The 25760-nt window shown below is 40.3% G+C and overlaps 1 protein-coding gene across 2 annotated transcripts in view; it reads left to right on the top strand.

Moving 5' to 3' along the window:
- GAD1 (glutamate decarboxylase 1) overlaps positions 1-25760 on the top strand; it is a 48473-nt gene that overhangs the window by 2181 nt on the left and 20532 nt on the right. The window contains exons 2-5 of one of the 2 annotated variants that reach the window (XM_072121757.1): positions 2974-3036; positions 19062-19220; positions 20636-20878; positions 25654-25744. In XM_072121757.1, coding sequence (XP_071977858.1) covers positions 2974-3036; positions 19062-19220; positions 20636-20878; positions 25654-25744 — 556 coding nt within the window. The remainder of the gene's footprint in view (positions 1-2973; positions 3037-19061; positions 19221-20635; positions 20879-25653; positions 25745-25760) is intronic. The other variant, XM_072121758.1, reaches the window with a different exon arrangement.

The raw sequence follows: 25760 nt of genomic DNA, 5'->3' as shown, positions 1-25760 counted from the left end.
TGTGTGTGTGTGTGTGTGTGTGTGAACATGTGTGTGATATGTGGACATGTAAGGTATGTGTACATGTATGTGATATGTGGACATGTAAGGTGTGTGTACATGTATGTGATATGTGGACATGTAAGGTGTGTGTACATGTATGTGGACATATGATGTGTGTCCATACAGTATTTGGCTATATGGGGGTAGTGTGTGTGTGGCTGGTAGGACATGCTCTATTTCTCTCCCTATAGGGTCATATATTTCTCCCTCATCCTATTTACTGCTCATGTGTTGCTTAAAACCACTTTCCCCAAACCAAACCCTTCCACCCCCGCCCCCCATACACCTGCACGTTCACCTCCCCCACCCCGCCACTAAATACAGCCTTGTATATAATGATATAAATCCATATATGCTTATATTGGGGGATAGGTTCCTTTGCTTTATATCTGCCGTGTATATGTCGCTATGTTATTGATGCTACTGCAAAACCTGTAGTTAAATATAACAATCATTATGCTTGAGTTACTTCTCTGACGTCATCACACAATGACGTCACTGCCATGCACATACACAGGCTTATCACCCTGGTAGAAAACCTTTTAAAAATGCGATAAAAATCGATCGATCTAGTTATCCATCTATCATCTATCTCATAAACACTTTCTACAGAAGTATCAAAAATCAAATTGAAGGTTTTGTGACAAGCTCCATCTTTACGGCACATAAGGGAAATCCAACCCCTACAACCTTATTTTATCTAACGCATTCTATCACAGTTAGCCAGTGCGATTTTCATGCGATTCCAACAAACTGCTCCCTAACATCATAAATCGTGGCAGAGAACGTACAGATAGATATATAGATAGATAGATAGATAGATAGATAGATAGATAGATAGATAGATAGATAGATAGATAGATAGATAGATAGATAGATAGATAGACAGATGGACATGTGGATAGATAGATAAACATATAAATAACAGATAGATGAGAGAGAGGTTTGTTTTTTAAAGAAATTTTCAATTTGTATTCACTTACATATTTATTTAGAAACGGTACAGAATAGATATTGATATATTGCCCCCTTAACTTTCCTTTTACTAATGATATTTAGCTATTGAAATAACATAGATTGATGTGACAGAGACTGAAGGATAGATTATACATAATACATAGAGATAGATAGATAGATAGATAGATAGATAGATAGATAGATAGATAGATAGATACGATTAGATTAGATAGATAGATAGATAGATAGATAACATTAGATAGATAGATAGATAGATAGATAGATAGATAGATAGATAGATAGATAGATAGATAGATAGATAGATTAAAAGTGTGCAAGAAAATCAGTAACCTGACAAATATTGCTACACTGTTCTGTATCTTTCGGTATAAATTAACAGTTTTTCATGCACACCTTGGTAGTTCTGTAATAGAGAAGAGGAAGCCAATGTAAATCTACAGCCTATATATATATATATATATATATATATATATATATATATATATATATATACAGACTGGTCAGCACAGTGAGAGAGTTTTGATACAATCGAGACTGAGGACCCAGAAAGTGTAAATTGAAAAGATAATGAAGAGCAGAGAACTGGGCAGAATCGATATAACAGAGGAGTTTAGATAATCTATTGTCTTGTACTTCTCACAGACATGAATATCATTAGAAGAGGCCAAAAACCTCCACCACACAAGACTGATGTGAATTGTGTATCCACCCATAGAGATGATAGATGATACTTAAATGGAAAGATAGATGATAGATCGATAGGTAAATGATAGATAGATAGATAGATAGATAGATAGATAGATAGATAGATAGATAGATAGATAGATAGATAGATAATATAGGATATTTAGAAAAACAGAGATTGATGTGAGATAGCGAAAGAAAGAAAGAAAAAGAATGATATTAATGCATAGTTAATTAGATATAATTACATATACACTAGATAATGGAAACCAGATAAGCCACTAGGTGGAAAAGAAGAAAGAGGGTGTAGAATGTGTATGTTGAGGAAGATGAGGTCTATTCCAAGTCTCCTCTTTGGACACTATCACTAGTATCATATAATGTTCGTATAACGTTTCCATCAAACGAAATTAGTACAAACGAAAATCCGAATCCTGATCTGTGTCAACTTATAGATATTTTAGCCCTGGGTTTACCCTTTGGAGCCTGTAGAGGGCCCTGCACCCTTGTCTCCTCCTGTGGTATATATAATAATGGACACTTACTATACATTTGCTTGCTATACCTATACATTACGCGAATACATTGTGTTGCTCCCTGATTTGGGGCTGCTGTGGTTGTGTGCAGAGCATTCCCTACAGGAGCAGTCATCTCATCCTCATCATCCAGTCCAATAGTTTTTTTTTTCAGCCAATTAATTTCTGCTCTTTTCCCTGACCCCCATTTCATGGCAGACTTGGGCTGGAGCTGAGAGTCAGTGATGGGGCAGGGGTGATGCTCTATTATCAGGGGCAGGCAGTGATTTGCATTGTGTCTGCCTGTGCACAGATAACAGTCAGTGTCTGCTCAGGCCAGATAGTGCTCTCACCTCCTGTGACCTCATACATTGAACACCATTCACACACAAAGCGGCTAATCATCACGTGAACAAATATGCGAGTTTGTTTTTTGTTTCAAATCATTTGTAAACACTATTTACATAAATAAATGTATCCAGAATTCTATATACATAAATAAATGTATCCAGAATTCTATATACATAAATAAATGTATCCAGAATTCATCAAGATTCTATAATGACGGATGACAGACGGATGTATCCACACAGTCCAATTACATAGCAGGAGTTGCCATATTCTTTCTGCTATGTAGCTGCGTTTCAGTATGTGCTGTGTGTATACAGTTAAAGGGATGGTAATGATTGATCATTGACTTGTGTTTTCTGCACAGATGTGTCTATTATATTGATGTTCTGTATTCCATTCGCAGCCTATGACACCTGGTGTGGGGTGGCACATGGATGCACAAAAAAGCTGGGACTAAAGATATGTGGTAGGTGGTAGATCCTTTGTTTTTCTTTCGATGTAACCAGATGTAGCAGGGTTGTATTTGTAGTTTGCATCTAATTTTAGCTTCATTTGCAGCACATTTGCAGCATCATTTATAGTAAAGTAAAGATCACCCTATAGGTCTAAATGCAGCAGTCCTGTGCAAAACTAAAATTACACATTAGTAGCTGTGTCCAGTGACAAACTCAGCCCTGCTACATCTGTGTGTGTATATGTATCTTCATTATTATAGAGGGAAATACAGTGTACAGGCAGCAGGGTGATACTGACATATCCAGACACAAAAGAAAATGTCTGCTGATGTTAATAATGTCATTAATCTCATTTATTGAACTAAATCAACTCTACTAGATCCATCATTCCACATTCTACTCATTGACAGTCTGTGTCTGCGAATGATGACCAATACTGGAGCGCCCTCTAGCGGCGGGATGTAGAATAGCAGCTAATGTTTAAGGCAGTAACAGGACTAATTCATATCAAATGAAATAAAATTATCATGGTTTATGTGTTTCCTGGTTTGGAATTTAGTTCATCTATTTTGTATTTATTTTCTTTTGGTTATAACAAAGTATCCAAAAATCATCCCAGTAATATTATACCTCCAGTATGGTAGTAGTGTTTAACAATGAGATATAACATACGGTAGCCAATGCATTGTCCTTGATGTCACTTGATCATAGCTCAATGTTTTGGGACCAGGGAAGCAATGATTACCAATGTGAAGAGTCCATATTGATACTTTTATTTTGACACCTATGACCGTGTTAATGTTCAAAGAATAAGTTATGGTGGTTTCCAACTTGGAAAATATAGCACAAGATGTATCTGTTTATTTGTGCCTTATTTTCTATCCTTTTTTGAATTTTTTTGGGCATTTGCACTCCGATTTTTATACTTCATGCCAAATTCATCTTTGAACTGTTCCTGGTGTCAGATGTTGGCAGATGATTTAACACTGATTTGCGCCTAAAAGGTCACAAAAAATTGACAAAAACACTCCAGTCCCCACCAGGCATAGGAAACAGTTTGATAAAGGTAGCACTAACAATGCTGCAATATTTCAGAAATTGTGCAAAAAAATTGTCCACCACACAACTTACCTAAAAGAAAATGTGCCATAGAGCAACGAAAGAGCAGGAGTGCTAAAAAAAAACCATGCAGGCGCAAATTGGAAGTATAAGATACATCCCACGTATACAATCTGCTTTGGTCCCTTTGCTCTATAACATACTGCCAGTAGATTGGACACTATGTACAATCGGCTCAGCCCCTTTTGCTCACTGCAAACAAGAAACTTGTAATTGAACTTGTACTACCTGCTCAATACCTCCTGCTCCATAACAATCTGCCTGCAGATAAGACAGTGTGTACAATCTGGTCCGCTCCTCCTGCTCTATAACATGCTGCCTGCAGATAAGACACTATGTACAATCTGCTCAGCTCCTCCTGCTCTATAACATGCTGCCTGCAGATAAGACAGCGTGTACAATCTGCTCAGCTCCTCCTGATCTATAACATGCTGCCTGCAGCTAGGACGCTAAGTACAATATGCTCAGCCCCTCCTGCTCTGTACCATGCTGCCTTAGCTAGGACACTAAGTACAATCTGCACAGCCCCTTTCACTCTATAACATGCCGCCTGCAGATAATACACTTATACTAGATGCAATCTGCTCAGCTTCTCCTGTTCTATAACATGCTGTCTACTGGTGATAAGTCCCCTTGGTAATATAACACTCTGCTAAATAGCTTCCTATTACCTGTAAATCAGTAGAATCAATAGGCACATGGTGTAACCTATTCTTAAAAATAATTCACAGACTAAAAAGTAAATACTATATCATTTGTTGACGGGAATAGAGGGTATAATGTGTAGAGGGAATTATCTGGGGTAGATGTGGTTACACCTGTGTTTATTTTGTGTGGGTTTTACTTTGTTGTGTGTAGCAAAGACAGAGCACTGTACCAAATCTATTATGAATTGTACAGACTGTCTTGTATGTGACGTCTTCAATAGGAAAGAGACTAAAAGCAGATGTAAAAATACATTAAATTTATTAAATGTATATACACTATTTTGGAGTAAAATACTGGAAGTGAAATCTTTCTAACCTGCACCAGTTTATACCACTGCCATCTTGATTAAAAATGTTATAAATGTGTAGCCCAACAATAAAAGCTTATACGCTATACATGATAAGTGTGGTAGATGTCTGATGGCTGTAACTCCCATCCCTGGGACTCCTGACAGTATAAGGCTGGTGCCACACGAAACGCAAACGCAGACAAAGCCGCACCCACCGGGGCGGGCCGCGGCCCGATCGCATCGGCGTTTCTATGGAACGTGTGGCACCAGCCTAAGTCACAAAAAGAGCCCATGTATATTTGCATAAGCGCACTTCTGTTTCCTAGCACTTTCAGTTCCTATGGGATTGGAGAAATCAGTTAAAGGGGTTGTTCACCTTCAGCAAATAAATTATATTGTTTGTCTAATAAAAGTTCGGTAAGTTTCAAGTATACATTCTGTATCAATTCCTGTTTATTTTAGATCTCTGCTTGCTGTCATTCTACTTTATTCTGCTTTATTGTTCACTTCCTGTGGGTAAACACTGTTCCCTGGTCATGTGATGTCACACAGGTGCACGGCTCGTAATATCACACAGCTCTCATTATAACACCAGTATGACATCACATGACCAGGGATATAACGAACTAAGCACCTGTATGACATCGCGTGATCAGGGATATAATGAGCTATGTACCTGTGTGACATCACATGACCAGGGATATAACAAACCATGCACTTGTATGACATCACATGATCAGGGATATAATGAGCCATGTACCTGTGTGACATCACATGACCAGGGATATAACAAACCGTGCACTTGTATGACATCACATGATCAGGGATATAATGAGCCATGTACCTGTGTGACATCACATGACCAGGGATATAACAAACAGTGCACTTGTATGACATCACATGATCAGGTATATAATGAGCCATGTACCTGTGTGATATCACATGACCAGGGATATAAAAAAAACTGTGAACCTGCGTGACATCACATGACTAGGGAATTGGTTTTTAACCACAGAAGGCAAACAATGAGACTGTCTGTTAAATGACAGCAAGCAGAGATGTAGAAAAACTGTGAGGATGTGATACAGAAAGTATATTGAAAAATTGTATTACTTTTCATTAGACAAACAATATCAATTATTTACTGAAACTGGAGAACCCCTTCAAACAAGGAACAGCCTCTTTAAAATGGGCAATGTGGGACCCCTGTTCTCATGCTCTATTGGGGTCAGGACTGCAATGGGCTCTGAACTGTATGGATATTATAGCCCCTACAAGTCTGGAATCACTTTCTCCATATGGTACCAGAATCAGCTACTTGGGTGATGGAGGATGTGTCCCATCTTCCTGCTTTAAATCTGTGGTTTCAGGACCTTTAAGGGTCCTAAAATGACTTTTGAGTACATGTGTATAAAGAACAGGTACAAATGTTTTTCATAGAAGAAGGTCCTTCTCAGTATAAAATTTGGTGGGTGGTATGGGTGGTCACTACTTATTGGACTAACTATTAGGGCGTCCCCCAGTGATCCAATATCAGTTGTTATTATAGGATAACATTTCCTTATGCAATGGCGCCATTTTGCTACCTAAGAGCGATTGACACCAAGTTCCCTTTAAAACAACCCATGTTAAAGGCGCAAACACAACACAATTTCCTTTTTGTCATGTCATTTTAGTAGTGAAATGACTTTGAACAATGAATGAATTTGATGATTATGATCCAGCAGCCACTTCATTACGGGCACTTAATGATGTGACGTTAATCAGTCAGATAATACGCGCCTGCCAGGGTAATCTGAGCGCTGGCATGGGTTAATGTTGTAAATGATTTGGAGACCCCCGAGGGGATCTGGTAATGGTGGAAGCAATGGGATCATAGAGTGTTAAAAATTTCTCAAGCTTATCTCCCAACAAAATACTGGTCCCCCGGGAGGAAAGATTAATGACCGGCGCATGAGACAGGCGGCAGTCAGAGCTGTTTGGGAGAGATAGGCTTTTTCTGGGACCCCCTGAATACATCCAATCCAGGGTAATCATTCCTCCGTTCAATGGGGGTCTATAATACAAAATACTTTATATTTGTTTTATATTCTGACCATCAAATCTTATGTATCCCAGAGACAAATTACAAAAAATCTGTCCCGCCCCCATCCTATTTGCTGGAAATATTATCTTCTAACCACAGAATTTATGTGTTGTGCTGCTATCAGCGCACATGTTATCCTGGAAGTGTAAATTCAGCATATTAAGTACAAGACAGAGTTACTAGAAGAGAAAGAAGGGATTCGCCTTAAAATGCATTTCGCTCTATAAATAGCAGCTGGTGCGGATTTAATGGAGCATTTTGTTAGCAGCTCGTGCAGTGTCTGGAGAGGGGGCTTCTTCCATCATCTTTTTAATTTACTAAGGCAAGCAGAGCTGATATGGTAACGCACCAGTGATCCTGTCTGCCGGATAGACTAACCAAGTCTTTGTGTATAACCCCACCCTCATGGACCAGGTGCAGGACAAAATGGTGGGATAAGGGGTCATAAGGTCTATCTAATAGGAAGAGAATAGTTCCTTAAAGGGGTATTCTCGTCTGGGCACTCACATTCAGTTTGATAAATCTGCCATATATAAACATTTCTTCAATTGGATGTTATTAAAAAAAATGTTCCTGTGTGAAGATAATTTCTCATAAACGTAGCCATGTTGTCCCTTAGAAACCAGATGGCTTCCTCGGATACGACCACGTCACACTCTGGCAGCAGTGGCCAGACTTGTGCTATAGAGCCCTGCCTGACCTCCTGAATTCAGCGATCATTACCGCAGGGCGGCTGTGGGACTTGCAGTAACTCCCAGACATTTCATATACAAAACCTTTTTGTTTATTTGGGCAATCTCTCAGGCAGAGGTGGCCGTATCCGAGGAAGCCATCTCGTTTCTAAGGGACCATATCACTACATTTATGAGAAATTATCTTCACACAGGAACATTTTTTTTAATAACATCTAATTGAAGAAATGTTTATGTATGGCAGATTTATCAAACTGAATGTGAATGCCCAGAGGAGAATACCCCTTTAATATCACAAAGGTCAGTGTCCACTCACTGCAGCTCTAAGTGATACATAGATTATTCTTATTAGCTGGTTGTACATGGAATCACTTTGCACATTAAATGTCTACTGGTCCGTTTAAATCATAAGATTAGATCAATTTGATAACTTTGTATCCCCATTCTTTCTAGAATATCTGGGATAACATATATGGCTGCCATTATAGTGCCCAGAACTTCCCTAGAGGTATTAAAGGGATGGGCACTACAGAATATTATGATCTATTCTTAGAATTGGTCATCAATATGAGGTCAATATGAGCATCCATATAAAATCAGTATGGGCATTGCTATCAGATCAGTATGGGCATTGATATCAGATCAGTATGGGCATCCATATCAGATTAGTGTGGGCATCTCCATCAGGTCAGTTTCGGCATTGATATCAGGTCAATATGGGCATTGGTATCAGATCAGTATGGGCATCTACATCAGATCAATATGGGCATTGATATGAGATCAGAAAGGTCATTGATATCAGGTCAGTATGGGAATTGATATCAGATCAGAAAGCTCATTGATATCAGATCAGTATGAGCATAGACCTCAGATCAGCTTTGCTGCTCCTTGACATAGTGCCCAACCCAAGTCATGGAACGTCAGCCATCATCAAGTGTTAGCCATCTTAGTACTTCCCCTTCAATGTCCCATCAAAAATACCACTCATTGGCCAAAGTAGGTCCAGTTACCCATGGAACTTCTGGCTGGGCAAAGGTGCTGAAGAGTAAATAGAATTTTGTGGGTCCCCGCCAGTTCTCCAGAATTCTTGGTGAACCCCTTTAATGCAGCACCAAGGACAGAATACATGTGTATTTTCTATGTCTAATTATATAGAAGTTGTGCTAATGATCATCTTACATTTTATCATTTAAAATCCAAAAACGGATGCACAAAAGCATTTAATTTAAAGTACACCTATGTTTTGTAAAGCTACAATGCGATGAGTTTTAGGCTGCCTGTTGTTGTTACTTCTTTCTCTACAGGTCTATATATTATTGGGCTGTAACAATAAGAGGATAAATAGTTGTAGAGAAGCCGTGTATGAAAATTAATGTCTATTAAAGTCAAATCCACCAATTTTAGAAGGATCAGCACAGTGGCTTGTAGAGCAGCACGGTGGCTTAGTGGTTAGCATTACAGCCTTGCAGCACTGGGGACCTGGGTTCAAGTCCAAAGGGTCAACATCTGCAAAGAGTTTGTATGTTCTCTCTGTGTTTGCGTTGGTTTCCTCCAAAATATACTGGTAGGTTGATTAGATTGTGAGCCCCACATAGACAGGGCCTGATCTGGAAAGCTCTGTGCAGCGCTGCGTAATCTGTAGACGCTATATAAACAAAGGAAATTTTATTATTATTGTCAGCCAACCATCTAGTGTGTATGCAGATTCAGGACTCTCATCTGATGACATATTGGGCAAGTTGAAAATATGTAACCCCATCCTGTTTTTCTCACATAAGACATAGGGGTCTAGGGCTGTTCTTTACATTCAGTGTAGATACCCTTTTGGGTGGAGAGATCCCTTAAAGTGGTGTTCCCATTTCAGCAAATAAATGGTCTTGTTTGTAAAATAAAATGTTGTACAATTTTCCAATATACTTTCTGTATCAATTCCTCACGGTTTTCTAGATCTCTGCTTGCTGTCATTCCATAGAAAGCTTATGGGGCACATTTACTAAGGGTCCGTCGGACGCATTTTTGTCGGGTTTCCCTAATATTTCCGATTTGCCCTGAATTGCACAGGGGTTTTTGGAGCATGTGATCAGATTTTGGCGCATCGGTGCCGGCTTTCATGCGGAACAAATCGGACGGACCTCAGCGGGGAAGCGACACATGCAGGAAATTGGACGCACGATCTTAGTGAATTGCGGCAGCTCCGAATCCTCGCCAGACACCTTGGGGATCGCGACGGGTGTCTCTGTGATATAACAAGCCGTGCATCTGTGTGACCATGGTCAGATTTCTGTCCACTGGGAGTAAACATTTAGGGGCACATTTACTTACCTGGTCCATTCCTGCGGTGCGTTGTCCGACGTAGATTCGGGTCTGCCGGGATTCACTAAGGTCGTGCGCCCAATATTCAGCAGGTGTCTCTGCTGCACCGAGGTCCGCCGGAGTTCATCTTCTTTTTCCCGGTGCAGGCAAGTGCGTGTCAAGCGACACAAATTCTGTCAAATGCAAGCCGTTACATGCAAGCCGTCGCTGATGCGACACAATCCGATTGCGTGCGCCAAAAACCTGGGGCAATTCAGGGACAAACGGCGCAAAACGGTAATATTCTGGAAACCCAGCGATTCGGCCCCTTAGTAAATGAGCCCCATAGTTTTTCTTTGGAATGACAACGCTGAGATCTAGAAACCATGTGGAATTGATACAGAAAGTATATTGGAAAAATGCATAACTTTTCATCACACAATAATAACATTAATGGTAACCTGACATCGGCAATTGACCTAATAAATTGATAACAGAATACTGTTAAGCTGCATAACACTTTCTAGTTTTTGCCTCTTTCAAGGCCCAGTGTGGTGGCATCATCTAGAAAACCAATGTTGAATGAGCTGTAAATTGGTTGTATAAAGTCAAGGAGGAAAAGAGTTAAACTCTAAAGTAAAGATGGGAGCTCTGAATGCCTCCTCCTCTGTGATTGACATCATGCATCAGACTTCAGGAGATTTGGTTAGTGATGTCTCTGGATGCAGGATCATCACAATGAAGGAGTTTTCTTAGGGAGCGGGAGTTTGACTTCATTGTTAAAATCTCCGCCTCCCTGACTTTATACAATGACTTTGCATCCCACTTCAATGTAGATTTTCTGGATTATGCACCAAAATTACACTGGCCACTTATATTGAGCTAGTGTTACCTTGATAATCATTTAGTCTTATAGGGTGATTGGTGCCCTATGCCATAACTTCTCGGGGTGCCCCATCTTATTGCTTACCTTGTAGGGTAGAAATAACAGTTTTGCACCAATTCCTTAATAATACTGTCCATAAAACTTGTTTCGGGTCATCGGTGCAACTTTAGGTTCCTTAGCAACTAGGGCACCCACTTTAGTGGTCACAGAAGATGCACCTGTGTGACCACTTCCCCCCATCTAACCCAAGTTAGAGGCTGATTAACTTATGTGTCTGAGGCCTCCTGACAGATCATTAAGGCTTTTCATTATCCAATCCTTTGGCTTTGTGTCTAGGGTAGTCAGGAGGAATAGCTATTGAGTAAACAAGCATTTAGCCTAGAGTTATGTGCAACTTATAAGCATCTGAAGAATGCCTGGAGGATTTCCATCTTTCGGTTTTCCTAATAGCAGTTTGGGCCCAGATATATTTCCCTGTAAACTAGATGTTATTGAGATGTAAATGACTACTCACCGTGTTGTGTCTTTGCCAATTTAATGTGAATATCTCTTCCCTCTCTATTATTATCATACTCCACATCTGCCAGCAGGTATTAAAATGTCTGGTTATCAAGACAAATACACAGGTTCCCTCGTTGGCATCAGACTTTGTGCCAAGTCCTTGATGTGACATCCTGGATAAGGAATTAGAAAATGGATCTGTATTTGAAACAAAAATTCCCACTTATCAAGCTTATCGGGGAGTAGAAGGCAGAGAACAGCAATTTGGATAAAATCTCGTCTGCCATCGGCGTAGGTTGACATCTGAGTTTGGCGGCCCCGTGCACACATCACAACCTTTAATTTGGACTAGATTAAATCATCTGTAGGTTTTTCTACACATTCGGCTGTCACAGAGATGGAAATCGGAACAAAAACAGGAACATAAAGATAATCTCTATTTCACTCCATTCTAACTAGAAGGATATCCTGCTTATGTTTCCCAAAATGTGTGCGCATCGACCCCCTGCAATATCCCAGTTACATTTTGTGGTAATGCCATCCGTCAGTGTCAGCCATGTTTTGATTACAACATGGCACCAACCTCTTCACTTTGCAGAGGTTGTTACTTTTTTTGGGGACTGAAGGGAGGACATTTCTCATAACTGACACCCAGTCCCAAACAGATCATCAATTTAAAACCCCCTGCATTAACGCTAGATCGAGCAGCTGATTGATGTAAGTGTTGCTCCCTCTGATATGACATGGTCTTCTATAGATAAGAGTCGTATGCGAATGTCCTTGGAACATTCCCCCTGCCCCAAAAATTGGAGTGGTTATGATGGAAGGGGCGTGCAGACTGTAATGACTGTATGACCTCCTCCATCTGGTGGAAGCCAACAGGCCATGGGATGTCACATGAAGTCCTGCTGTCTGGGGGTACGTGATCTGCCTCTCCCGTAGTCTACAGGCAAAATTTACCTGGATAAGTACAGTATAGGGGAGCACCTATAGGGGTCTTGTACTTAATGCGTCAATGGGTAAAGTTTGTTATTTGTTGCCAACCCCTTTAATCTGATTAACATACCAAGGCATGAGACAATGCCATGCCCATCACCAAGCGAATCCTCTGTGTCTTTGTTTTCTGCACAATACAAATTAGCCTGGAACTGAACAGATGAGCGTGTCTAACAATCAGGGTGCTAAGGGTATATTTTACAACAAATCTTTTCAACTAGGTGTTCATGAAGCACATGACTAGCAATTAGTCTCTCTAATTATTCAAGGCTTTGACTTTAAAAGATTGGACCATGTTGGACCTATCCACAGGAATAGTGATAAGTGTTTGTTCGGCAGGGGGTCTCACCATTTGAACCTTCACTTAGCACAAAGAGTTGGCTCCTGTTTATTAGAGCTACAAGGCCACCATATAAACTCCTGCTCCATTCTCCCCTATGGGGGATATTTATCATGGCTTGAACTAGCGCACGTAAAGGGGAATATCAAGGAATTGCGACTATTTCCCCCTTATGCCACCTCCACATCGAGTGGGCATGGAGGGCTGTGGATTGGGCCAAAGCAGGCGACAGAGTGGGCTGCCCAGTGCCACTGCCGTCTATAGCCTGTGCCAGCTCTTTTTGCAGGTTAAAGCTACTGACGAATACTGTACTAATACACAGGAATGGCAAAAATCTTAGGAGCAGATGACAATTTTTCCTACAGAAGGGGGGAGCAGAGAGAGAGAAATATAGAGAGAAATTGCCACAAGCGAAGCACCATGTTGTTTTATGTATATGCTCCCCATTTCCCTCTGGTAGCAGTTTAAAGTGTACATCATAGTCGCTCTAGCTCAGGGACAAGTAACTATTATATACTGTATGAAGCCAGAGAGAAAATCTGTAATAAATGTCAGATATGCGGATAATAATTAGTGGAAATAGTGTTATTTTTATTTACACAAACAAAAACTACAATAGTTTTGTGGAAGTGACTTCACAGGAAGTCAAGCCAAATATTATGGCAATGCGCGAACATTTTGGCCTATTTTTCTGAAATTTTTCTGGCCCTTATTTTTCAAAAACTAAGCCAAGAAATAGGAAGTGTAAATTTAAACAAGACAATATGAAGCTTAACACAAGTTATCCTTAAAATAGATATGGTGCCATTTTTACCTCAATTTGAACTTAGAGATATGATTAGTAAATCGGCCCCAATGGATCTTGTTTTTAAAATTCTAAAGACAGGAAAACTATAAGACTTAGAGAGAATTATTAAACCCAGATGGACTGCTCAAATATTAGACACTTAATGACCCAGAGCCGGATTGGTCCCTTTAATACCGCATAGTCCAAATATAAATAACCACACAGAAACCATTGCTTAACCATTCTCAATTGTGCGTTGACTCGGGGTCAGCCACAGCTTTAATGAAACCATTAATATTTGAAACATTTCTTTATTTGAATATATACTCACTTTTTCCATTCCACTTCACATAAGACCAGATAACACCCTGTATGCCTGCCTTATGTAAGGGCATGTAGGGCTGTGTTATCCCATGAAAAACTGTCCGCTGTGACAAAAATACACAAAAATCTAAAAAAGGGAGGGAGGGAAAACCGATGAAGAAGAGGGTGAGTCTCTGCTATTCAGAGTATTCAAGCATGTGCTCACCTGTTGTACCGCCCACATTACTAGCCACGCCCCCAGCACATCCTTCTGATGAATGAAGATGAGAGAGGGAAGAGCAACCTCCAATTAAAGGGGCCACACACCTTTTATTGTATTCGGACTGCTAGCATCTTTGAGCAGTCATTATCCCAATGGCTATACGCCTAGGGTCTATCAAAATCTGCAACAGCCCTGGTAACCTATAGGCAAGGGATAATGCAGGGAGATCTCAGGTAACCTGCAGCTGTAGGTAGCTTCTGCAGGTAGCCTCTGCCTGGACAGGCAATAGTTAAATGGGTGTAAGATCTTATCCAATTATGTGGCTGTATTGTAACCTGGAGTAACCGTGAGTTGATTTGCACAATGTTGCCTCCGTCTGATCCCTGGATACGGCTGTATAACCACAGGCTTCCCTATCCATTACCCAGGGACCTATCTTAAAGATACTCAGGGGTTGCCCTAGGGAGAACCAGTACATCAGCCTCTCCCTCCATATTTCTTGCACCCACCACCTGCTGGAGACCGGCCAGGCTGTAGGACACATACCAAGCACCGTGACATCAGCGTGCCCTAGGCCACACTAGCCAGCCACTCCAGTATTCTGGGCTCCCGGCTGTCTCCAGGCTGCAAGGAAAGGCTAAGCCTGGTGGGGGGATGTTGCAAATTTGTCAACATTTGCTCCCCCTAGTGGCAAGTTTGTTCCCATAAGTGTTTTTTTTACTAAATACAGGAACAGAGTTATGGACAGTGTAACCATGAAAAGTACAGATTACCTCTATTTAAGATTCTTTAATTCTAGGAAACAGTAATATCCTTCTAGTGCAATGTAAATCCTATGAATATTAGTGTACATACTGTATGTAAGAATGCATAATATCATATACCCTATATTATCATAAATACATAGGGAACCAACATAACCAACCTGGAGCTGTGCTTATCTACTGGCACCATGCACAGTAAATGAACTTATGGTTTTAATATGCGGTTGAGCTAATTTTGTTAATGCAAATTACTCTGTCGCTGTGTGTAGCTTTAATATGCAAAAAAAAAAAGAGAAAATCCTGTTGCCTGGCAACAGATCCAGTCGCGGTATCTGGATGGTGTTGAAGAGCAATAGGCGGTAATAAATGAATGCCCTTGCTGGAGATGTGACTAAATCTGAGGCAATGAAAAGGTGCAATTACTTGTCCAAAGGGAAGGAAAATGAACAATGTCAAATTATAGTTCAGTAGGAATGGGAACGAGTGACTTCACATAAGCCACAATAATGGCAGCAATTATCAGGAAGAGGGATCTTCATGTAGAGGTCAGTATGTCATTTTGTATTCCCGTAGTTGTGTATAGCACAAAATGGGGCACATTTACTTACCCGGTCCTATCGCAATCCCTGATACGGACTGTCCAACGAGGATGAAGTCCGGCGCGATTCACCAACATCGTGTGTCCGTGTAGCTTCATGGTCCGCCGGACTTCACCTTCTTCTTCCCGGCACATGCAAGTCCATGTCTTGCGACACAATTTGAGATGTTAAATCCCGCACGTTGTCCGAATCCGTCGGATCTTCCGACGCCCCCACCGATTTGTATCGCGTGAAAGCCGGTGCCGATGCACGAAATTCCGATCGCGTGCGACAAAAAATTCTTCTAAATGTGGGGCACATCGGAAATTGTTGGATATTCTGACGTTAGTGCGGTCCGCGGACCCTTAGTAAATGAGCCCCATTATACATACATTAAGATTCTGTGTGAAACTAAGTAGCAAACTAATCCGAATGAGATTTTGCATAGGCAAGCTTTTCCTGAAAGCCACAAGTAAACTGGCACAGGGCAAGGATCACCGGCACTAATTAAAATTATACCCCGTCAGCAAACCCTAAAGGCCTGAGGATTGGGAGCAATGTGGCATCTGTGCCCAACAAATGAGAAAATGGATCTTTAATACTCTTGGCCGTGCGGTGCATAAACAGAGCTTTCTGTCTCCGAGAGCAGCGAGTAGATGACACTTATCATCCAAATGATGTAAATAAAGCATTTTAGGGAGTTGTAGGACATTTGGGACACAAGTGAATAATCATCTTAATTGGATTCAAAATCTGTTATATATTTTTGTACGTTTCACCATATTCATCACTTTTGGATGTGATGTCCATATGAAAAATTATGGAACAACTTAGTATACAAAGCTCAAAACAAGAAGATATAAATGAGTAAAGGCCTCTATCCTGGGATTTAAAGGCTCAGTTTTTAGTTTTTAACACTTGCTCCTCACTTGCCCCTTTCTTGATAATGTTATGATGGGGAAGTTTGGGGCAGTATCATATCACCAATGGGGAAGCATATAAGACTATTCATGTGGGAATGTCTTCACAAAAGTGTAGATTAAATTAATATCTAAAAACTAAATATCTATTTTGAACCATAATGTTTTCGTCAATGGTCAAAGATGTCAGAGGGTGTCGATAAAACAGTTCAAAGTTACTTGATGGCGCATCCACTCAATGAATGGGATTAGATCCTTTTTCAATAGTTGTTGCTTTAAACTCTTTGGGGGTCATTTATCTTTAATCAGGACATTTGTGAATGTCTTTTTTTGTTTTGTTTGGACTTGTTTGATTTATCTGATATATTCGGCATTTTAATATGATGATTTTTGTGACATGTCAGCTACCTATAGCATTCCATTGCTCATGTCTGCTCACTATAGGAGTTTTTGCGGAAGAAAATGTGACTTTTACCATGATTATGACTTTTTCATAGGTCCACATCTGGATTTTAAACATAAATTAGCTGCAACACTGAAAAAAGGTTGCGGAAAACTTTGCTCCTCACAAAATATAAGAGCTTAACAATATTCTGTATCCTGAATGTCCCATAAAAGCTTCATATTTGACCAAAAATATATATTCTTCAATTGGGGTTGTGAACAGAAAGGTTAAAATATGGGCGTGTACTAGCCTGGCCTGGCACTGGGAGCTGAGGATAGTACACGCCGCAGTAGCCTCTGCAGTTAATTTACATATTACTAAAATAAAGGTTTTTTTAACAAATTCGGTTAGGTTCCAGGATTATTAAATTACAGATTAGGGCAGAGGCAGCGGGAGGAATCTACCATCAGATCTACTTCTCATAGTAGATTCCTCATGGTAGGTTTCCTTTAAATTGGCTTATGCCAGAAAAATTTGCAAATGTTTTGGTGCAATTTAAGTTCCTTCCTCTTTGGTAAAGTCATTAAAGTGTCTAAAAACTCTTTAAATTATAAAACTGGCGATAAATAGATGTAGTATAGAGCATTTGATACCGATTTTGGTGTATATTACAACAGGCTTCCATCATAAACTACATTCTCATTGATGTAAGGGGAATGTGAACCAGGCCGGCATCAAGGAGGGAATATTGTGGCTCCTGTAATGGGCCCAGACCGGTTTTACAATGAAAAAGGAGCCCAGAGTCAGGGCCGACACCAGCACTTGGGCATAGTCAGGCAAGTGCTGGGGCCCAAGGCTGCTGGGGGGGGGATGGGCTACATGAGGCTGTACATAAGGAATCCATGAGGGTGATAGGGGCTGTTTGTAATGAATCGATAGAGGGTGAGTGGGGATTTATATAAAATAACCATAAGGGGGTTGGTTGGTGTTATTAATCTAGGGAATATTTTAGCGAAAAGGAGACTTCAAAATTTCAGTTTATGAATTGTTATTGCCACCACGTGAGTTCACTGCAAAGGGTCCCACTGAGGCTCTGCCACTCAGGGGCCTACTGAAACCTGGAGCCGACCCTGTTTAGAGTTGCAGTACTTACTTCCCTTCTCCCGATGGCGTCACTACTGGCCAACCGGGAGCAGCCTTCCTGAAGTATGGACCTGAAACTATTGGCAGGTCTGAATGTGGACATGATAGAAACCATCTCTACTCCGGGGCCATTGTGTAGATGCTATTGTTATGATCCTATAATATTGCCTTCCTCTATAGTGTATCACTGATTTGCCATTTGACACGTTGAGGCGTCAAGGTTTTACAAATTGTGTTCACATAACCTAAAAGCTGTAATTCATTCAGTAAATCCTCTACTTGGGGTAATAATTCACAAATGAAATAATATCCGCCCACCCCCACCCATCAACCGGATAATACAAGTTACTGCAATTACTTACATGTCATTTACCATCTCTATGTCCTTTAATACCGGTATTGACCAGAAAACACATGACCCACAACCTCTATGAGGCTTCCAAGTCCGCTATGTCCCTAATTGGCCATGTCACAAATAATAATTTACCCTTCTGGGATATAAGGTTATGTAACAAATGAGTTCCTGTTCTGGAGGCAGTTATGGGAGAAGATAAGGGTTTTATTATCCTTTCTTTAGGAACCAGCAACAGGAGGATGAGTGAAAGTGGTCCAGCTATTAATCACACATGGCTGCCCCCTCTATCAGTCTACTCAGTCCATAAACTTTGCCTGCAGGCTGTAATAGCATTGACTCATCCTGAACCATTTCCCAGTGGCTGGCTAGTGGAGTGGAATCTGTCTGATCAACTTAATAAGAATTTACCTCTGCACCACATGATGGAGATTAATTTGTCCTTTGCATGACTGGATTCTTGTTTGGTCAATGTCGGCTGATGTCATTTGTAGATCGGCCTCCCATAGTCTGATGATCCCATAAATAGCCCTTACCACCAACCTGGTTATGAGTTTGCATGGTAACATCACATTTCATCTTCTGTTCCATACCCAGAAGTTGTGTCCATTGTCACTATGCTGAGGGATGACAGGAGCCTGCCCATGACTTGTTCTCTTTGTAATAACGTAGGCTTCCTACAGAGGAACAACAGCCTGGAGGACAAGAGCAGAATTGTCAGCTCCTTTAAAGAGAGACAATCATCCAAAAATCTCCTGGTCTGTGAGAATATCGAGACAGAATCTAGGTTCAGACGTACCGAGACCGATTTCTCCAACTTGTACGCCAGAGGTAAGGCTCCAACTCTTTTTCGATGGCCAACGTTTTGAATTATGAATCAATATATAAAGTATTATATTCTGTGCCAAATGTGAAATGTTTTTATTGCGATTCTATATTGCCCATATTTAACAGAAAATTCTTTCTTTTAGATCTTAATGTTGGATCTATATACACTGTGTACTAAATGTATGCATTTTTGGAAAAAAAAAATGTTTTACTTTTAAAACTTGTTTTCCGGCATTCTTTCTTTGTTTTTCTGTTTGCGTAAAAAAAGTCAATTAATTTATCATGAAACTTTAGAAATCTAAAGGGTATTATAGTTTAAGCAAAGCAAACGTGACCATATTTTTACCCATTGGAATGATGGTTAAAGGAAGCCGGTGTCTTAAAATTGCTATATTGGAAAATTCTATAACTTTTTTAATATACAAACAATAAGCTTCACTTGATGAAATTGAACCATCCCTTTAAAGGACATCTACCACCAGGATGAAGGATTGTAAACCAAGTACACTGACATACTGGTGTGTGCCCTGTCTGGCAGGAGCTGCTCTTCTTTAATCTTCTTATGCCCTTGTTTTTAAGAAAAAAAAGGCTTTAAATATTATACAAATTAGCCTAAGGGGCTCCAAGCTCCATTAACATCTATGGAGCCTGGAGCCACTTGGGCTTATTTGCATGATTTTAAGAAAAGCCATTTTTTGTAAAAACCACTGCATAAGGAGAGACGACCAAAGAAGACCAAATCCTGCCAGAGGGGGCACTCACCACTATTTCAGTGTGCTTGGTTTACAATCCTTCATCCTGGTGGTAGATGTCCCTTAAAGTGCATCTACCACCAGGATGAAGGATTGTATGCAAATGAGCCTGAGGGGCTCCATAGGTGTTACTGGAGCCTGGAGCCCCTCGGGTTCATTTGCATACAGTCTTTCATCCCGGTGGTAGATGCCCTTTAAGTCATTCTTCAGATTTATTTATGCCTTGTACAAACCTTCCTTACCTGACAGGCATGATAGGTGGCTACTTAAATGCATCATTTTAGATTTTCTCTTGGTAAATGTTATTTATTGTATCTTTGCTTTAAACCATTCAGAAAGAAAATACATTGCTGCCTTTGATAAAATGCTACTTTGTTTACCCAAAATGTCTGTATAATGGTTAAATACTTAATCGCAGTAGCCCAGAGATGACTGGTAGTGAACAGGAGATTAGACCGAGAAATATGGCTAATTCCAAATGAGAAACGGCTACAACTGTCAGGGTGATGTGTGATAGCGCACTTAGGATTTTGTGCAGACAATTTGTATTCTCCCAGACCAAGTCATATATAAAGATCCAAGCACCTGACGTCCGCCACTTGGCCATCCATCTTCTGTTCCTGCAGATGTAAAGGCCGGCCTGCTAATAGCTTGTTTGTTCTGCAGATTTACTGCCCGCTAAGAATGGAGAAGAACCCACCATGCAGTTCCTTCTGGAGGTGGTTGACATTCTCATGAACTATGTAAGGAAAACCTTCGATAGATCCACCAAAGTCCTAGATTTTCACCATCCCCATCAGCTTCTGGAGGGAATAGAAGGTTTCAACCTGGAGCTGTCGGACAACCCTGAGTCACTGGAGCAGATCCTGGTGGACTGCAGAGATACTTTGAAGTATGGAGTTAGGACAGGTATGGTACTTCATTGGACTGTCCGAAATGATTTACTTTTATCATCTACTTCACTTAAAGAGAAGTTTTTATTATAAAAAGCTAAATTAAAATTCCAATCTTGTATGTAGTATTGAAATGTGGGCGACAAAGCTTAACCATCAAAATCCATCATGGATAAACCACAGTCACTTACTCATAGATCCAGGCACTGTGACTGTAATAATCTTCTTATATTTGTTATCCATGGTCTCCTTCCTTCTAAAATGAACATTTAAAATGATGCTATTGAAACTGAGGGGTTACCGTAGCCTCTCTGTGATTTGGCTTTACAGGCTGTTACGCTGTCTCACCATCTCCCTGCTTCCTCAGCACATGTGCAGTGAGAGCTTCCTCCTGTAATCTCAGTGCTGAGAGAGCAGGGGAGGGGGGTGAGACAGTGTAACAGCCTGGAAAGCCAAATCCCAAAGGAGCTAGGGAAGATCCTCAGGTTCATAAGCATGATTTTAAAAGTTGATTTTTTAAAAAGAAAGAGGTCAAAGATAACAAATATAACAAGATTAATACATTCACTGTGTTTGGATGTATTAGTAAGTGTCCCTGGTTTATCATATTTTATTTTGATTGTAGATTTCCTTTAACAGGAGGTTAAAGGAGGCCAAAAAGGTATTTTCCTGCTATTTTGACCTCCCTTTATCAATTTAACATGAACCATCACCCTGATTGCTGACAGTGGTCTTCCATCTTCAAAAAAATTGAGCAAAATTCTCAGTCATCAAATCCGTCAATAATTTGCACAAAGACCAAAGGTGATAGAATCTTGGATCGGCTAGTTTGGTCTGCTGGGAATTTCCTATGTAGATCCCATGGATGACTGATCACACAAATTGTATATCGGATGCCCTAAGGTAAAGGATAAAAGACAACATGGTAACATGGACAGCTCTTTTTGATTTGCTGCCAACTTTAACCACGCCAACCAGCAAAACAAAGCCACCGTTTAACTGTTGAGGGTGCGGTGCAACCCTTCAAATCAACAACCTGGAACATCTGCTGAGTCTTTTGTTCTATTAGCAATCTATATAATACCTGCTCTTTAGAGGCTGCAGATCTCTCCTTTGGAAAGACTTTACTAAAAAGAGTATAATTCTCATTAAGAGAAAACCTTAAAATATACCAAGGGAAACATCTCATTAGGCTAAACAGCAGCGCATGTGAATGCCTTGCACTTCTCATACACTGGGGGCTCGTATATATAGACTTTCTGTGGGACGTGAAGCATAGACTCTCGTTGTGAAGAGACAGCTCTGTGTTCATTATCCTCTTTATGGATAATCAGAAGAAGCTATTCGCGTAATGTGCCATCTCAATCTTAACGAGAATAGTTGTAATACGCCAAGTTCAGAATGACAAATCATTGCACGGTTAACGTTCCTTAAAGGAATCAAAATGGCCGCAAAATCTGGTTGTGTTTACAGACCGGATTCAATTTTTGTGATTTGTCTTTGTTGGTCTGTGACAGGTGAAATATGAAGTACGGTTATCATGACTGTGATATATTAGAGTTTCTTGGTCTAAAACTGTTCAGCAATAGGTAATGGTAATAGGAAATGGTTGAATTTGCAGGGGATTTCACGGCACAGTAGCCCTCTGAAGGCTTAAAGAGAACCTGCCATGCAAATCGTCCCACCCAAAATAAATACTTCATTGAAAACTATGATTAAAAATAATTGCCCTTATACCTAAATGGTTCCTTTCTATAAAGGCAATGTTAAAAATCAGTTTGTAAACTTATATGCAAGTCACCTGATGTGGGTCCAGTGATAGTAATATAATAATAGTATATGCAGTTTTCACGGCACTGCCCTTCCTCCTGGTTCCTGATAACAGATCTTATTGCTATGACATGCTTTTGTGTGTAATATTGAGAGCTTTGTTACTTCATTGGGTACTTCATGTCAGGTGCCAAGATGTCATCTAAGGTCCTGTTACATTTCATACATTTGTATCTGATCACATGTAATCACAGTAGCCTCCATGGAGGATGGGGAGGAATAGAAGTCGATGGAGACTGCTGTGATTTCATGTGATCAGATACATACATGGGGTAGATGTTGCAAATGTAACATGGTTAAAGGACATGAGATGACATCACCCTGGTCACATAACCTGCTGAGAATATTTTCATTGTATTCCTGGAACCTTGCAAAAGTCCTTCCTGCTCCTCCCTTCAAACCCTTCTCAGGGTATAATTCAATAAATCAGCTGTGCCTAGAGTGTTCCATTAAGAAAACCAACATTTCAAATGTAAAAAAAAGGCAAAAAAGCTACAAAAGCATTATTCTTCAACCAAAATGTAAGCAAATGCTCATGTCTATAAGATAAGTGCTAAAAGTGATGGGAAACTAAAAAAGCAACAGGGATCAGTAAATAAGATCCTAATGATGGCCTTTGATGATACATCTACTATAACCAAAGAACAGAACTTTCTTAAAACTTTGGATGTAAAAGCTAAAAACAGAGACCCAACGACAGAGTAGAGAGTAGCTTCTCCCTTGCCTCGGGGGCTGCAGCAGCTGGCCGTAACGGCTCGGCCATGTATGTATCAAACGGTTGATCAAAGCTTTACACAATAGAAGGAAACATAAAGACACGATGCCTCATTGTTGGGTGTATACAAGACCTGTATGATTTGGCAGGTCACTGTCTAGGTGCGGCTACATAGGGAAACAATAGTGCACCTGCTACAGGTAAACACGCGCCTTCCAGGCAGATGTGGCCATTGTTTGTATGACCAGGTGTATTTACCAATAAGCACAAAGACAATGTCAGTGTTACCATCGCTGTATGATGTCTGTTGCTGTCTACATGGACGTGAGCTACTCAAAGCAGCCTCATTTTTCTCTTTTCACATCATTAACTGTAATCAGAATGTGCAGCTAATTAAAGCCGTTCCCTCTCGGCTAATGGCGGCCCTTCTAGTACACACTCCTAAGTAATCTCTGCTGTCATTAGCAATAATAATCCCAAAGCCGGAGTCGGGGTGAGTTTTTTTAGTGGCGGACATGTCAGAGAAGGCAGATTAGGATGCGGTTAATATTGCACAAGCTGTTCCAGACCCAGCCATGTGATTTATGGAGCAGTATATGGCCTGAATGGGTTTTCTTTTAGTGCTTCACATATCATGGAATTTTTTTTTTTGTTTGCCAAATACATTTTATAGGCACAGATGTCTTCCCATTACATCACAGATTACTATTCCTAATAAATATGAAACTTTTCTGTAAAATATGGAAAAAAGTCTCCATTTTTTGTCTAGATGCTTACATATTGTTCTCCAGAATATGTTACCGCTATATAATCATTAATGTTATATTTAAAGGAAATCTTCCAAAATCCAGCATTATAAACCATGGACACTTATAGATCCAGATGCTGTGACTGTTCTAATATATATGTTCTCCAAAGCCTCCTTCCTTCTAAAATCAACTTTTCAAATGATGTTAAGCTCTCTGGGGCATTACCAGAGCCCCTCAGTGCTGTCGCTTCACAGGATGTTACACTTCCCCCTACCACTGTGTGCTGAAACTTCCTCTGCTGCAGTGAGATTACATCAGGCTGAGGGAGAAGTGCTGAAGGAGCGGAGGGGGAGAGTGAAACAATGTAACAGCCTGTAAAGTTACAGCACGGAGCAGCTCTAGTAACACTTAGCTTATTAGCATCATTTTAAAAATTGATTTTAGAAGAAACGAGGCCATGGATAACTAATATGAAGGTTAACACAGTCCCGGTGCCTGGAGTAAGTGTCCCTGGTTTATCATGCTGGGTTTTGTTGATAGATTTCCTTTAAAGGGGTTGTGCCAAATTGTATCCATAGTATACATGATAAAATCGGATTGTTGGGGGTTCATCTGCTAGGATCCCCACAGATCATTAGAACGGGGGTCCTGTTCTCACTGATTGAGAAATCGCCAAGTTAAGCATGGGTTCTGCCACTCCATCCAATACTATGGGAGTTTGGGAAATTGCTCACCCATTCACTGTCTATGAGACTACTTGTGATAGCCAATCACTGTGCTTGTCATTTTACAACACTCCCATAGTGTTGGGACCCCTCACTGATCAGATTGTGATTGAGGATAGTAAAATAATTAAATACAACCCCTTTAAGCTGTCAATACCACACTAAATGAATAAAAGAAAAAAATGGAACCTAGACTCACGTGAGGCGCTAATGGTGTACTATCCCAAAAAATTACGATACCCTCAATGAAAGGATGATGAATATTTAATCCATAAAATTGATAAAAATTGCATAACACAATATGTGTCCACATGTAACGCGTTTCGGGTGTGCAACACCCTTTCTCAAACAAAGGACAATTCATAAAACATAAAATTGACATTCATATATACCCTGAACAAAATCAAGTGACTTACGTATCCAGACGCGGCCTAGATTCAGGTTTCCGGTTTCACACACCGAAAAAAACCCCGCGAATGGCCGTATGTTGTGGCGCATGCGCAGTTGTTACTGAGGTAACAACTAATAACTAATAACACACTAATAACAATTGAAGCCTAACAGAGGTGGCGAAGAAGGTGCGGTTGAAACTAGACCCAGAAGCCTTAGGCAGCCCATAGAAGTACTTATAACCGGGTGGCTCAAATTTTTCATCAGTGTCCAGCAGCTTGAGATTATGCCACTCCTCATAAGAAAAACCTGGCAGGTTGTAATTGCAAATAACACATTTTGTTGCAAATTTTGCGATAACAATATTCTTTCCAATTCTTAGGTCATCCCCGTTTTTTCAACCAGCTATCTACTGGATTGGACATGATTGGTTTGGCTGGGGAATGGTTGACTTCAACAGCAAATACAAACATGTAAGTTACTTTTAAT

Source organism: Engystomops pustulosus, chromosome 8 (genome assembly GCF_040894005.1).
Source record: "Engystomops pustulosus chromosome 8, aEngPut4.maternal, whole genome shotgun sequence".
Classification (NCBI taxonomy): domain Eukaryota; kingdom Metazoa; phylum Chordata; class Amphibia; order Anura; family Leptodactylidae; genus Engystomops; species Engystomops pustulosus.
Note: the sequence above shows the minus strand (reverse complement) of the source record. Positions and strands in the feature narration are given on the sequence as shown.